This window comes from Chiloscyllium punctatum, chromosome 45, assembly GCF_047496795.1.
Source record: "Chiloscyllium punctatum isolate Juve2018m chromosome 45, sChiPun1.3, whole genome shotgun sequence".
NCBI classification, from domain to species: domain Eukaryota; kingdom Metazoa; phylum Chordata; class Chondrichthyes; order Orectolobiformes; family Hemiscylliidae; genus Chiloscyllium; species Chiloscyllium punctatum.
The window spans coordinates 41,945,097-41,962,069 of record NC_092783.1 but is presented as its reverse complement, the minus strand read 5'-3'; the positions used below and the strand labels follow the sequence as shown (position 1 = coordinate 41,962,069).

Below are 16,973 nucleotides of genomic sequence, written 5' to 3'. Positions count from 1 at the left end.
CCACTAAAGGCATGTAAATCCCAATTTCCTGCACTTGTCCCACATCCCTGAATGCTATGATATTTCAAGTGCACAACCAAATATTTTTCAAAGGTTGTAAGGTTTCTATTCCAGATTCTCAACATCGTCCAAGCAAAAACAAAAGTTGTTTCTCAAATCCTCTCCGAACCCCCTGCATCCCCCACTCCAAAACCATGACCCATCAACCAAGGGGAACAGCCACATTCAAGTGAAGCATTCAGAAGGAAAGTATAATGTTATTCAAAAAGGAACAACATGCAGGGTTATGGAGAAAAAGCAGGAGAATCGCAGTCAGTGAAGTGCTCATTCAGAGAACTGCAGACACAGAGGGCTAACTGGCTGCCTTCTACACTATTCACAATTCTGTGAATTTCTTGAAAGGATAGGGGCAGAGCTGAGAGAGGACAGACCTTGTGTCTCCTGACCTTGTCTACTTGATTCCATGTAGAAAATGTTTCCACATGAAATTATACACTTTTATTCCAATTGATTTATTTAACTTGCATCATAAGCTGATCTGAAATGTGTTTTGTTTATTCTTCTCTGTTAGGTGCATTGAATCATGCTGCTAGTAAAAAGCTGGACTTGGAAGCCTGGTTTCCTGGCTCTGTTGCATTCCGAGAGCTAGTGTCTTGTTCTAACTGTACAGATTACCAAGCACGAAGGTTACGAATCCGATACGGGCAAACCAAAAAAATGATGGACAAAGTGAGTCAGCAGATATGAGATGATCCAATGGTGCAATGCAACACACTGTCCTTACATTTTGAAAATACAGAGTAAAATTGATGAAGTAAAAACAATGCCCATATAATTGTAATGCTATTAAAAGCACCTTACAGCCAGTATTTGTGGATGCGAGACAAGAACACAAAGATGATATTTCTTGCACAAATTGACACTAAATTTGTTTTTTTTTTAAGGAAGTGTTGATTCCTTAATGGATGTGAGTGTTGCTGCTAAGGTCACTGTTTGGTGCCCATTCCTATTTGTTCTTTTAACTGAATGACTTGTGAGGCCATTTCAGAGGGCAGTTAAGAGTTAATTGCTATGATTCTAGAATCAAAATTCAGCAAGACCAGAGAAGGATAGCAGATTTTTTTTCTTCAGGAACTTAAAGACTTTAGTGAACCGTAGAGTCCTACAGCATGGAAACAGACCCTTCGGTCCAATTAATCCATGCCGACCATATTCTCAAACTAAACTAAAATCCTACTTGCCTCTGTTTGGCCCATAACTCTCCAAACTTTTCCAATTTGTATATTTATCCAAATGTCTTTTAAATGTTGTAACTGTATCTGCATCCACCACTTCCTCTGACAATTCATTCCACACATGAACCACTTACTCTGTTTTAAAAAGTTGCCCCTCGTGTCCTTTTTGAATCTTTCTCCTCTCACCTTAAAAATATGCTGGCTAGTTTTGAACTCAGCCACCCTAGGGAAAAGATCCTTGACATTCACCTTCTCCATGCCTGTCATGATTTTATAAACCTCAGTAAGGTCACCCCTCAACTCCTGTGCTCCAGTAAAAAGAGTCCTAGCCTATTTTTATTGCTCAGACTCTCCATCTGGCAACATCTTCATAAATCTTATAACTTCCTACAATATGAAAATATCCTTCCTATAGCTGGGCGACCAGAATTGCACACAGTACTTCAGAAAATGGAGCACAAACGTCCTGTAACACCTCAACATGACTCCTATGCTCAGAAGTCTGAGCAATGAAGTCAAGCATGCTAAATGCCTTCTTAAGCACATGTCTACCTACAACGCAAATTTCAAAGAATTATGTACCTGTACCCCTAGGTCTTTCTGTTTCGCAACACTACATGACAATTGCTGAAAGTTTCATGGTCACCATTACCAGGACTAGATTTCAATTCCAGATTTATTAATTGAATTTAAATTGCACCAGTTGCAATGATGGGATGCAAACTATGTCTCGAGCATTAGTTTGAGTTTCTGCATTACTAGGTCTCATGACATTACTACAGCATTATATTCTTCCCTCTTCAGTTGGTAAATTCATGTTGGCAAAGTGACATTTGTTCTTGTACAGTGTCTAAGTAACATTGGACTGGATAGTGTAAGTACTGTGATTGACAGTTCTCTAGCCTGGTTGTCTTTTAATTAAGCTATTAGATGGTAAGAATTGAAGTGTTCCTTTTAACAATATAAACTTCCTTTGTCTTGATGAACATAGCAATTGTCAAAAAGGAAAGAGAGGGAGAACTTTAATTGAACTTCTGCCACTTGGGATATTCTGAAGAAATTCACGTTCAATAAGTTGCTTTCATTTTGTTTCTTCATGGATGTTGTGTGTTTATTGCACATTCCAAATTAAACTTATGTGGCAGTAAACTGCTGCTTCAACTCGGTGGAATCCATATATAAAGTTGCGTGGGATGTTTCAGTTTCTCGTCCATAGTCTTTCATCAATTAATCCCCCACCGGCAGGGTGGATTGGGTACAACTGAACAACCCTTATGATTCTTGGTTTAAAGATAATGACAGGGATATTCTAGACCATGGTGATAAAGATTGTGGTAACATGCAGTTAATTTGCTGCTGGTGGCCCAAAGCACCTCATGAATTCATTAATGTCCAATTTTGAACAGCTAGACTGATTCTGAATCTATCCTGTTCGGCATGATGATTCTGCCATTCAACACAATGGAACACATACTCAGTATGAAGCCAGATCATCATCCCCACAGACAGCTTTACAATCAAAACTGTCATGGACCAAAAAACCTCAATAGGCAGAATGGTAAGGGTGAGGCTAAGTAGTTTTTTTCCTTGTTTTGGTTTTCTCACCACCTAACACAGGCTCAGTCTGGTAGCTGTGTCCTTCAGGACTCTATATTCGTGGTTAGTACTGGTGCTGGTTAACCACTCCTGGTAACATCTGCAGCTTAAGTATGTTTTGTGACGATATATCCTCAGTACTTGGAGAGGCATCAATATCCTGTTAAATTATGGTATGACTACAAATAAGTTCAAGTTTTCAGGAAGCCCTTAATAATCGTAGAATCTTTGACCCCTGGTATGGTTGTTTTTGTTGTTAGCATGGAAACATTCAAGTTACTTTTTGACACATCCTCATCAGTCTGGTTAAGGGGAGGCACTCTGTCAAAGTCCCTCCTTATGTACTTAATGAATACTTACCAAAATATTGGGAAAGGATCAAAATAATAATTTAAAAGCATATGGTATCAGACAAGAAAATCTAAGCGGAAGAAAATATTTTTATTAAATAGAATTTTGGTTGATGTATTTATAACATATTTAAATCAAAACATTATGATGGACTTGTCAATTGACATACTCAGGTGTACAGTTTGAAAGTTCTTGAATGAAAATTGGTACTTTTGTATTTAGTAAAACATACACTTTCACATTTTTCTTCACAGAGTATTATCCATAGCATTAGAATCAGTCTCTCAAATCAAGAAATTCTGGTTATGACAGTAAGTCAGTCGCAATTGATGAGGCAGCTAGCTTGGCTCTTTTCTCAGAGAAGACAAACAACCAGGATTTCTAGTCGTCTTGATGTCTCTTAAGTAATTCTTAGTGGAGGTGCATGTGGTTGGATATCAAATAAGTATTTAAATGATCTGCCTCAGCCAAAGCTCAGATATGATTATTTGTGAGCATACTGGTGGAGCACCAGTGCTTGTGAAACTGTAGGAGCCTTTATTACAGGATTGATTTAAGGTAGAAAATTGGGAGGTGAAGAGAAAAAAGGCCTATTGATTTAAAAGAGAATTCTTTTATTTTAAGGTTGTAGTTAAACAAAAAAAATGCACTAATAAATATCACATCACTTCTCTTCCCAGGCTGAATTTGTGCACATGCTAAATGCTACAATGTGTGCAACAACTCGTGTTTTGTGTGCTATCCTGGAGAATTACCAGACTGAAGAAGGGGTAGTGGTACCAGAATGTCTAAGGCCATACATGCCACCAAGTAAGTATCCATGGGTGTAAGAGTCTGACAGACTAAGTGATCAGTGTTCGGACCTTGTCCTACCAGCAATACGATTCAGAACAGTGGAGTTATACTTACTATTCTGGCCAATATTTATCCATCAATCAACATCAAACAATAATCGTTATCACATTGCTGTTCATAGTGTGCATATTGACTGCTCTGTTGACAACATTACAACAATAGCTAACTTCAAAATTGTGTCAATTTTGACACAATCTGCCTAAATCTAGTTAAATGCTTTAAAATAGTTTGAAGTTATTATTTAACCAGGCTAGTATGGAATAAGTCAAATAGGAGTAATGAGCTGGTTCTTGAACTGGATGAGTTGAGAGAACGGGATGAATTGATCAAAGAAATGTTATGTTATTGATATGAAGGTAGGGACTGAGATAATTTTAATAGATATGTAAGGGAAGGTGAAAGAATTTATAAATAGTGATTGAAAAGATACTGAAAATAAGAAAACAGAAAGAAATCCAATCTGAGGTTCTAAAAAATCCTATAAAAATAGTTGAACTCAGTGTTAAATGATAGCATTTAGAATTAGATACAACAAACTTTTTATTAACTGGTACCTGTGGGACCAGGAGGAGGCTGGTTGATCAAATATTCTGGATAATCAAAAAGTCCATATAATCAAAATGAAAACACACATTAAGTAATAGAAATGTAATACAGAGGTTATACATATCACTGTTATACATTTATTTACAGCAGAAATCATTTAAATAACAATGTAACTTTGCCTTAATTAAAATTTACCAGCAGAGGGCCTTCTCATTCTGCACTCTGCACCTTCAACTGACACTCTGCATTAGATTGCAATATTTGAGAAGACATTGACTCAAAACTGAATCAACTGTTGATACTTCATGTTGCCATTCAATTGAACAACAAATATATTTATACTGAAGCAAATAAGTTTTAGAAACTATAATAATTGGACAGAATAATACAGTAAACTTCACAGTATTGGTATATAACTTCTGCCAGTTTATTGACAGTGCTGGTTTCTCAGGTGCCAGTTAAAACAAACTTGGCTGCAGTTGCAGTAGTGCATTCTATGAATGCAGGATATGTTGCTAGATCTGGATTACTAATGGATGTGCTTTTGGTAAATGATGTTTTCTCATCCCAGACTTGTTGAAAATTGTATAACATTTTGAAGTTTCTTTCACGGATTTACTGTTATTTGCTGTGAGGCCAGTGCATTATGTTTTAACAAACATATAGATTCACTGAGAAATTTGATATTCAGCACTACAGATTACAAGGTTCTCTGTTTAGTCTTGACTGAGGAAGCAGTTGGGACCATGAGCATTAGCCTGATCACACTGAAGGCAATCAGAAGGAAAATCACCCCAAACATTTTCTGTTGTCATTGTGAAGCAATTGGAGCTGGAAGATGCACATGTCTGAGCAGAGTGAGGATTGAATCAGACCAAATAATTCAATAACCTGCTGAACACACTGTGTGATATCAAAGTGATTACATTTTACAAAGAGTGCTTACCAGATGCTTCAGCATGAAGTAATTCCAACGGAAATGAGAATAATTTTCTTAAATGTTATAATTGCTTTCTAAGCATGTAATGTATTCTTCAACAAAGCAAAGCTTATCTCCAACTGATGTATTCAATTTCCTTTGATTGTCTAACTTACAATTACAGGAAATTAAAGCGACAGTCTTATGATTTAGTTGATTCTCTGAACATTAACTGTTAAATGAAGAGTTCATCTTCCTATACCCACAAACATATGGTATATTCAATAGGTTTGACTGAGCTGATCAGGTTTGTTAAGCCTGCACCAATTGACCAGGAACCATCAAAAAAACAGAAGAAGCAGCAAGAAGGGAGCAAGAAGAAACCTGCATTCTCTGATACCGGTTTGGAGAATAAAGTACAGAACATGTCTGTCAATAATTAATGGATCCTTTTAACTAAATGGTAAAATTATATTTGGTGTACTTACTGTCCAAATTAATTATTCTTGTGGATGACATACTTTACATGGATTTCCATTACAAATAAAACCACAGAAACAGACTGTATCTAATAGTAATAATGTGCATCTCCTGGAAAGATGATCATTTACCTGAAGTGTAGAAAATTTTATGAAGAGTTTGCTGCCAATGTATGTTCATGGAATATGGAATTTTATCTCTTCAATTATTTACAATAATAAATAACTACTGAATCATGTAGATCTAAATTATTCCAGTTTTTATATAGTTAATTATAAAGTGTATAACACTTTTCCTCATCATCAAATGCATCCTGACTAGGGCTATAGTTGAACTTCATTAGGAATTTCATTGTTAAGCAATTCAAATTTAATGGTGAAAATTTTCTGTTTTCTTCATGTCACATTAAATTTACACATTCAAGTTAGCCAGGCTCAGATATTATCCCTGTTTTTGTTTCGCTGAGCCAGTTGTCCTTAAGGTATTAGTGAATGCATGACATATAGTCTGTGACTGCAGGATACAGGGCTCTACCTGACAACTCTGAGCAGCTTCCTGATTTTGTGTCTGCACAGCAAGACAAGACAATGTGGGGATTGGGGGATGACCATGAGCGATGGCTTCACCTAAAGAAGGGGCAGTGCTCTGAAAGCTTATGATTTCAAATAAGCCTGTTGCGTTATAACCCGGTGTCATGTGATCTCTGACCTTGCCCAACCCAGTCCAATGCTGGCACCTCCACATCATAAATAAATGAACCAATAAGTTGTTTCACCTGGAAATAAAAAGACCTTTGTGTGCCTTTAAAATAGACAAGGTTCAACTCATTTGATGTTTTTTCATTCCTTCATGGGATATGACCATTATTGGCAAGGCCATAATTTGTTGCAATCTCTCATTGCCCTTGAGAAGGTATTGGTGAGCCCCTTGAACTTCATCTGGTGCAGGTACAGCCTCAGTGCTGTTGGAGTGGAGTCCACGATTTTGACTCATTGACAGTGAAGTAACAATCATATAGTTCTCAGAATGGTGTCTTAGACCATAAGATGTAAAGCAAGAGGAAACGCATCAAGTCCACTCCTCCATTCAATGAAATCCTGGCTCATCTCTTTAATCCCCAGTTTTACTTCCTTGCTTTATCTCCATAATGCTTGGTTCCCTTAAAGTTAGAAGTCTGTCCATCTAAGCCTTGAATATATTTGATGACCCAGCTCGACAGCCCTCTATGGAAACGAATTCCAAAGATTCAGAAAGTGGAAAATCCTCCTTGTCTCTGTTTTAATTAGATGACTCCTTTATGCTGATATTATGTCCACTTGTCTGTAACTCTCCCACAAGAGGAAACATCCTCTCCCCATCTACCTGTCAAGCCCCCTTAGAATCTTGTATGTTTCAATAAGGTCTTCTCTTATCCCTCTCAAGTACAATGAGGACCAGCCTATTGTGAAGCTATAATGGGTACTGTACTTTAAAAGAGTTGAAGGACTTAGCAAGCACACAGAGTGCTGGAGAATTTACAATGTAACATTTGGTCCAGCAGCTAGCAGTACCTGGGTTGCTATAAGACAAAAAAACAAATTCAAATTCAGCCAATCAGTTTAAATTATGTCCCAAGATACTAAACTCCAATCAAGTTAAAATTTAGTATTTTGACAATATTAAAACCGATGAAATAATCCAATGCTTTGGGGTATAAAATTGAAAAAAATTGAACAGTTGGAGGAGAACTGCCAAGCCACCAACATATGCAGCCTGTCCAGAGAATAACCCTCTTAAAGGTACCTTTATCTATCAATGACCTATGAAACAGAAACCTTTCAGAAGAAAAGAAGACATAGGAAGATACAAAGAGAAGATTTGACAACTGCATGGTTTTGACATTTGAATTTTTGATAAATCTTAATTGGGGGTTTTAGCAGACCAGTATTGTAGAAGGGAAAGAAAAAGATAGAATATTAACTAACAACTATTTACAACTTCTTTCTCTAACCTATGTTACACTTAAAGAATAAAGTTCTTAATTTTTTTTCCTTTAAATAGTGCGGTTTGGGATAGTTGTTGGCCTTTCAAATTTTAACAGATTACAGCGCGGATTAAATAATTTCTGTGTTGCAGCTTTAAATTAGTCGGGGGGAGGGGGGTTACCCCATGTCATAACAAGTCCAATCTATTCAGCCTCTCCTCATAAGAAAATCCTATCATGCCCAGGATCAACCTTGTGAACCTTCTCTGAATTACCTCCAAAGCCAATGTATCTTTTCTTTGGGATCAAAACTGTTCACGGTATTCCAGCTGTGTTCTGACTAGCGCCTTGTTTTATCAAGACTTCCCTATTGTTTTACACCATTCCCTTTGAAATAAAGGTCTCCGAGATGAATTTTTCTATGTATCTGTTGCCCTTGTCCTTTCAGGTGGTAAAGATTTCAAGTTTGGAAAGTGCTTCAAATGAGGCTTGGTGAATTGTAGCAGTGCATCTTCTAGATGGTATCCTGTACTGTCACAGTGCATTAATTCTAGAGTAGGTGCACATCAAAGTTGCTGGATAGAATGCTGATAAAATCGATTGATTTATCCCATGTAGTGTCCAGTTTTTTGTGTTGGTGGAGTCACACTTATTCAAGCAAGTGGACAGTATTCCATCATCCTCCTGACTAGTGTCTTATAGAGCATGGATAGCATTTGGGGAGTTAGGAATTGAGTTATTTGCCACAAAATGCCCAGTCTCTGATCTATTCTTGTAATCAATGTATTTATATGATTAATCCAATTCAGGTTCTGGTCAATAGTATTCCTCAGAATGTTCATGGTGCAGGATTCAGTGATGGTAATGTTATTGAATGCAGTGGGGAGATGGTTCTCTCTTGTTGAGATGGTCATAGACTGGCACTGTGTGGTATGAATGTTACTACTTATCAGTCTAAACCTGAACATTGTCCATGTTTTGCTGTAACTAGATAGAAATTGCTTCAGTTCCAAGGAGTCTCAAAGAACCATGACATTCATTGGTGAATTTTCCTCTTGTAACTTTGATGGAGGATAGGTCATTGGTCAAGAGCTGTAGATGTATGGTCCTGAGACACAACCTTAAGGACGTTGTGCAGTGATATGCTGGAGCTGAAAGTTCCTTAACACTTATAACCATCTTCCTTTATGCCAGGTATGATTCTAACTAGTGGAGAGTGTTTCACTTGATTTTCACTGACTTCAATTTGCTAAGGCTGCCTGATGCCACACTTGGTTAAAATTATTTTTGTTCTTTTGTGAATGTGTCCATGGCTGACAAGGACAGAATTTGTTGTCAATGTCCTGAGTGGCTTGAAACACAATTTTAGTGGGCATTTAGGAGCTAACTGCAATGTTATGGGTCTGAAGTCACTTGTAGACCAGGCCAAGTAAGGATTATGGATTTCCTTCTGTAATGGATATTAGTGAACCAAATGGCTGTTAAAACAATCATTGGTACTACGGAACACCGTAAAGGAGCTAATGTCACAGTTCCTGGATTAGTAATCCAGAGACTTGGGTAATGCTCTGGGGATATAGGTTTAAATTCCAGGTGCAATTTGAATTTTAAAAATCTGACCATTACTAATTGTCAGAAAAACCCACTTGGTTTATGGATATCATTTTAGGAAAGAAAATTTGTCATCCTTATCACTCTGGCCCACAACTGACTCCAGGCTCACATTGATGTGGTTGACTTTTAACTGCTTTCTGAAATGGCCTGTTAAGCCACTCCATTGCATCAAAAGACTAAAAGATCTCAAAGGAATAAAATAGGTCAGACAACATGGCAGTAGCCTAAGTACTGGAAATGACAATGGCAAACTCAACCCGACAAAAGTAATTCTAATATTGTGTGGCCCAGGGCCAAATTTTGGAGAATGGTGTTACAGACTAGTCAAACAACAGCCTGATATAATCATGCTTATAGAATCATATCTTACAGGCAGTATCCCAGACGACACCCTCTTCATCCCCGTAAGGTTTGTGGCACTGTAGTATACAGCTGGGAGTTGTCCTGGGAGTCCTTAATGTTACTTAAGATGTCATGAAGTGTCATGGTATCAGGATAAACATAGACAAGAGACTCTCCTACTATCAAGTTTGTCCACTCCATCCCTCAACTGATGAATCAGTACTAATCTGTGCTGTTGAATATGACCTGGAGGAAGCACTGGGGGCTACAAGAGTGCAGAATGTACTCTGAGTGGGGATCTTCAATGCCCATCAAGAGTAGCTTGGTAACACTCAAGCTGATCCAGTCCTAAAAGACAAGGTTGCTAGGTTGTGTGTGTGGTGGATAGTGAGCTATCTAATAGGACAGACAAATATATTTGACATGATTAGGAGATGCCGGTGTTGGACTGGGGTGTACAAAGTTAAAAATCACACAACACCAGGCTATAGTCCAACAGGTTTAATTGGAAGCACACTAGCTTTCAGAGCATCGCTCCTTCATCAGGTGATAGTCCTGATGAAGGAGCGACGCTCCGAAAGCTAGTGTGCTTCCAATTAAACCTGTTGAAATATATTTGACATCCTCAACAGCCTGCCTGCAGCAAATGCCTTGGATCGTGATAGAACTAGTAGAAGTAACCAACACAAAGTCTTTGTGGAAACAAAGACTCATATTCACATTGAGGATACCCCTGATGTGCTGTGTGGCATTACTGCTGTGCTAAATGGATTGGATTTTTAACAGATCTAGCAACTCACAACAGCATCAGTGAGGTGGTTTGGGCCATCAGCTGCAGCACAATTGTACTAAAACAATCTGTAACTTAATGGTATGGTATATCTCACATTGCACCATTACTATCAAGCTGGGAAATCAATGCTGATTCAAGGAAGAGCTCAAGAGGGCATGCCAGAAGTAATACCAAGCGTACCTAAAAATGAGTTGATGAAGCTATAATACAACAAGCAACAGAAGCAGGAATGTTAGAGAAACTCAACAGGGACAGCAAAGATGATTCTTTTAAACCAGAGACTAGTTGGGTGGAAAATAAAAACAAGTGGAGTCCTACCATTGAGGAGGATGGAAGTGCAAGACATGGCACAGATTGGCTAAAAGTCCTGTCAACCACAATGGTTGATTCCTTGGTTGAGGAAAGAGGAGCTTGTGTTGGAGGCAGGCTGATGGAAGATCGCGCCATCAGAACAGTTGCAACAGAGATGGAGAATGGAATGGAATCCTTGCAGGAAGCAGGATGGAAGAAAGGGTAGCCTTGCTGCCAGAATGTACCAAGGAGCTGCATGTCATAAATTGTGAATGTTCAATTTTTTGTGGATTTGGATCAAGGTACCAAAGAGTGCAAATATTCAACTGAGAAATATGATATTTTTATTGTATTTTCTGTGAATGAATTTAACTGTTTTGTTATGTACTCATAGATAACTTATGAATAAAGTATGTTTTTGCAAAAATGTATTTGTAGTTGGTAATAAAATGAGATGACAGGCAAGAACACCTTAAATGTTTTTAGATTAGATTACTTACAATGTGGAAACAGGCCCTTCGGCCCAACAAGTCCACACCGCCCCGCCAAAGCGCAACCCACCCATACCCCTACATCTACCCCTTACCTAACACTACGGGCAATTTAGCATGGCCAATTCACCTAACCTGCACATCTTTGGACTGTGGGAGGAAACCGGAACACCCGGAGGAAACCCACGCAGACACAGGGAGAATGTGCAAATTCCACACAGTCAGTTGCCCGAGGCAGGAATTGAACCCGGGTCTCTGGCGCTGTGAGGCAGCAGTGCTAACCACTGTGCCAAAGTTTGGAAATACTCAGCATGTCTGGCAGCGTCATGCAGGGTGAGTTAACTTTTCAAATCTGCGACCTTTCATCAGAATTTTATTTCAGACTTGCTTCAAAATCCCTGAAAGTCTGCCTCATTTCAGAGCATCAAATAGTGGCATGAAAGGGAGTTAGGCATTTTGGCACATTGAATAACATCAATTAATATGACACTTGCATAGTTCAAATTGGTTAGCACAGGTTCGTCCAACAGGCAGTCAGCAAGACAGAGTGTGGCCTTGGAAGGACGTGTCCAGGGCACAAGGGGAAATAGGTAGATGGATTTTTGTAAAATACTACACAGCTGCTTGTCCTAAAGCTGGCTGTGACCTGCACTTGCTGCTGATAGGTCACTATCACCATGTAATGCAGTGAGAGAAGGGCTTGTGGTTGGATTATAGCACAAAGTAGAAATGCAAGTAGCAGCGGTGAGTTTTCAATTTCCAGAATTCCAGAGTGGGGAAAGGTCTATTGAAACATAGAGAACTGCAATGGCAGGCAATGCATGCAGGACAGAGAGCACACTCATCAGAGAATGGAGAAAAGTGGTGTGTTAGGATGGGAAAAAAATTACCTTTCCTGAAGGTTCCAGCCACCGAAAGGACCTCTGTTTATGTAGTGGGAGTCCCAGTCACATTAGAGGGGGGGTGTAATTGAATGAATGAATCTGTGTGTAAAGTGAGTGAGTGAAAGTCTCTCTATGTATGTGAGTCTGTGTAGGTGTGAGTCTGAAGGAATGTATAAGTTTGTGTATGTAAATGAATCTGACTGCATATGAGTCATAGAAACATAGAAAATAAGAGCAGGAAGAAGCCATTCAATATGGTCATGACTGATCATTGAGCTCAATACTCTAATCCCAGCCTCACCCAATGTTTCTTGATCCTTTTAGTCACAAGATTTGTATCTATTTGCTTCTTAAAAACATGCAATGTTTTGGTCTCAACTTTCCATGGTAGTGAATTCCACAAGCTCACCACATGTTGGATGAGGAAATTTCTTCTCATCACAATCCTAAAAGTTTTACCCCTTATGCTTAAACTATGGTCCCCAGTTCTGCACTCCCCCACCATCAGAGACATTTTTCTGCATCTCACCAATCTAGTCCCTTAAAACCTTCTGTGAGATCCCCCTCCCCCCGCTCATTCTTCTAAACTCCAGTGAGTACAATCCTAGCTGACTCAATCTTTCCTTGTATGTCATTCCTGCCACAAATCAATTTGGTAAACCTTTGCTGCATTATCTCTATAGGACGGTCATCCTTCTTCAGATAAGGAGACCAAAATTGCACACAATATTTTGTGTGTTCATTTGTGTGCATGTGCTTGTGTGAGCCTGTCTGTGTGTGTGAGCGAGTCTGCCTGCATATGTGTGACTCATTCTATCTATCTGTGAGTCAATGAGTGAGTATCTGTGTCCATGAGTAATTGACTTTGTGAGTGATTATGGCTGTGTGTTCAGTCTATCTGAGTATGGGATATATGTGCATGTGAATCTCTGTGTGTGTATTTGTTTGTCTGTGTTTGTGTGTGAGAGTGAGTGTGTATATGTTGGTGCCACACATATACACTTTTCCTTCCCCTGGCTACTATCCATGCATTTGGCTAGGAGAGGAACAATATTCAGGCTGTAAAACAATTTGATTCTAATCCCCATTCTCTATGAATTCCATCCAAGCTAGGTCAGAATGTACAGCAAGAGAGGCATGCACTTTCAGGTCATTGTTATTTAAACCCAACTCCTTGACTTTGCCCTGGACCTCTTTACCTACCCTGGTGACCAGGATCTGTGGCTGAGTCTATCTCTTTCTTTAAATGTAAAGGCAAAAAAAGGTTTTTATAATTGGGTCTGATACTTGATACTTTTTTAAATGGTTATCTTTATTAATTACATAGTTCTAAAATAAAATCATTTTATTGCTTTGACATTTTTTGTTCAGCAAAGTGTTTGTTGCTTCGGACCTTCATTTTTACTTTAAAATTCATGTTTAATGTTGTGCCAAAACATATCTTTCCAAAATTCATTCATTGCTCCCTTCAGTGAGAAAAAAAAATTAAATGGGCCCTCACATGGAAAAGATTGGACAACTCTGCGTTAGCAGCAACATTGTAGCACAATTTATTCTTGGGACTCTTCCTGACTGCCTCAAGAAGTGGATCTATGGATATCCTCAAAGTCTTGTAGCTTGGCAAAGCATCTCCATCTCCCTGCTTTTGCATCTCTGTGGTGGTTGATAGGCTAGATTATTAGATAAAGTAACCAAATAGAGCATAGGGCTGCTCTCTCGTTAGAGAGAGAGAAGACTGGTGGTAGTTTAATCTGAGAATCACCATGTCTAGGTAAGAGGAGAGGTTGAGAGGAGGGTCTTTCATGATAATTTCAACTGGGGCAAACATTTAACCCACACTTTTAGCATCACTTTGCATTGCAAACCATCTGCCCAGCTAACTGATCCCCGTGCGGATGATAATTGTCAATGTCACAGAACAAAATATATTCTGTGATGTAGAATACGCTTTTTATTGATTTCTGACCTTTGTGAATTTGCTTTCCTGCAGTAACAAAAATTTAAAAAATACAAATACTTGCCCATAGGGGGCATCTAAGTTTGAAGAATTCATTTCAATTCAAACCAGGGTAAATGCAATCCTGCACATGACCACATAACACTTGATAGCCAGAAAAGGGAATATATGTTTTTTTTTGCCTATTCATTTCTATGATAGTAAAGTAAAAGCAAGCTTTGTTTTCCAACTGCAGTTCACCCCAGTCCTCGCCAATAACCCTGTGCCAATCTAACAGACTTTCTATTATCGGTCATTAATCAGCCAGTCATAACAGAGAACATTGAGGACATGTGAATTGTTTTCTTAAAGGATCAAAACAAGTCAATGTGGTCATGTTACACAGGCTATTATGTTTTCTTTTGTTTTTTTTTCCCGGGATGTGCCTGGAAGATTCATAATCTACAAGTTTGCTCTGTCTTGAAAGGCTTTTGAGACTGTGCATCTGTAAATGATCCATCTATTATAGGTAAACATTGTAGATAACAATAATACCTTGACAATATCCTGCTTAAAGGAAATAAAAAGAAAAAAAAGTCAGTGTAAAGGCTTGGAATTAATACACAAAATGCAAAAATTACACAGCAGATTCAACAACATGTGAAAGGAAAAGTTGTATTATCATTTGGGGTGAAAGATCTTCATTGAAACAATCATTTCCACATTTGTGTGTGCAAGTTTTAAAATGGCAATACAATTAATAGCTACCAAAAACAACCACTAGGAAACACACAGAATCTGTGGAGAGATAACATCGATTAAAAAATGGAAGCTGCCTTACACCATTTGACCCTTTCAGTCTTCTCTACCATTCAACAAGATCAGGAATGATCTTCTACCTCAGTGCTACTGACCCATACTATCGCCATATTCCTTAATTAATTTATTAACAATAATTGGTAGTGTAGTGGTGATACCACTGGACTAGTGATCCAGATACTCAGACTAATGTTTTGGGATATAAATATGGTGACCATGATACTGTTGTTAATTGTTGTAAAAACTATTATGGTTCACATATGAATCCTCAAGGGAAGGAAATCTGCCATCCTTACCTGGTCTGACCTACGTATGACTATAAATTGGAGCTCACTTCTCTCACACCAATCTTTGAGTTGCGCATTAATTTCTTTCAAACTATTTCCCATCTTCCAATTTACCTGAGGTCCACTTAATAATCCAGTATTTCCTTTGAGCATAATAATTTAAGGTTCTGCTTTTCAGCTTAGTGCCTAGCTCTTCATACTAGTAGAACCTCTTTATTTGTCTTGTCTGTCATTGGTACCTATATGGATCACAATACTGGATTACCTACTTCCCTCTGCAAGTGATTGACTATTAACTTCCCTCTGAAATAGCCTAGCAAACCATTCATTGGCAATAAGTGTGGACAACAAATGTTGGCTTTATCAGCAATGCCTACACCCAATGAAAGAACAGAAACTGAAAAGTTTATCAACCATTATACTCAATGCACTCGTTGACTGAGAAACCACAGCTATCTTGGAAAAGGATTCTAAAGATTCATTCAAAAAAGATAGATTCATATTCAGATTGATGATCTTGATAGAATCTAATGCAAGTTCAGGTTTTCAGCATTTTTTATCTGTGTAATAAAAGATACTTTTTAGGATCCTAGCATTGGCACACATATAATTCTGAGCTTCCAGCAAAAGAATTTTTCCTTAGCCTCTGATGCTCCAGTGAAAACAATCCAATTTTATCCACACTCTCCATATAGCTAATGCACTCCAATACAGGCAACATCCTGGAAAACCACTTTTACACCATCTCTAAGCCCTCCACAACCTTCCGAGAGTGTGGCAACCAGAACTGCACACAATAATACAAATGAGGTCTAACTAAACTTGTGTACAGCTACAACATTACTTGCCAGCTTTTATACTCAATGCCCTGACTGATGAAGCCAAGCATGCCATACACCTTTAGTACCACCTTATCCATTTGTTTTGCCACTTCCAAGGAGCTATGAACTGCACCCTAAGATCCCTCTGTATGTCAATGCTCCTAAGGATCCCATAGTTTCATTAGTCAGTGTGTAGAAAACTCCGTGCTGAGGGAGTTAATCCGAATGCTACTCAAACCAGAGATGAACTGGGTGATCCCCTCCCTATTGAAATCCAGGCCTGCAGTATACAGTACATGACGGGCAACCCTCACCTAGTCAGGAAATTCAGGTATGACCTTTGCAAGGCCATCAGAAACACCAAGAGATAATACCAAACTAGGCTTGAGACCCTGACCTACCTCACATCATTTTGTGGGATGGCTTACACGACATAACAAGCTACAAAGCAAAGTCAAACAGAATCACAGGAAACAGCCCATCTCTGCCCAATGAGCTCAAATGATGAGAAGTTGTGGTGTTGGACTGGGATTTCTTCAATATATTGTATTAGTTGCATGACACTTATCTTGTGCTAAAACTTCTGTGTCTTATGATCCAGGCTCACTAGCTATCAGACAAAGGAGCAGCACTTGAAAGCTAGAACTTCCAAATAAATTTTCTGGACTATAACCTGGTGTTGTGTGATTTGTAACAATGAACTCAAATGCATTCTATGCTCACTTTGAACAGAAGGTCAGTGAAATAATG

The 16,973-nt window shown here is 38.5% G+C and overlaps 1 protein-coding gene across 1 annotated transcript in view; it reads left to right on the top strand.

The window, feature by feature from the left end:
- Positions 1 to 6,222, top strand: part of sars1 (seryl-tRNA synthetase 1) — a 30,268-nt gene extending 24,046 nt beyond the window's left edge. Inside the window, exons 9-11 of the mRNA XM_072563588.1 lie at positions 572 to 729; positions 3,863 to 3,992; positions 5,791 to 6,222. Coding sequence (XP_072419689.1) covers positions 572 to 729; positions 3,863 to 3,992; positions 5,791 to 5,945 — 443 coding nt within the window. The 3' untranslated portion in view covers positions 5,946 to 6,222. The remainder of the gene's footprint in view (positions 1 to 571; positions 730 to 3,862; positions 3,993 to 5,790) is intronic.
- The last annotated feature ends 10,751 nt before the right edge of the window (positions 6,223 to 16,973 follow it).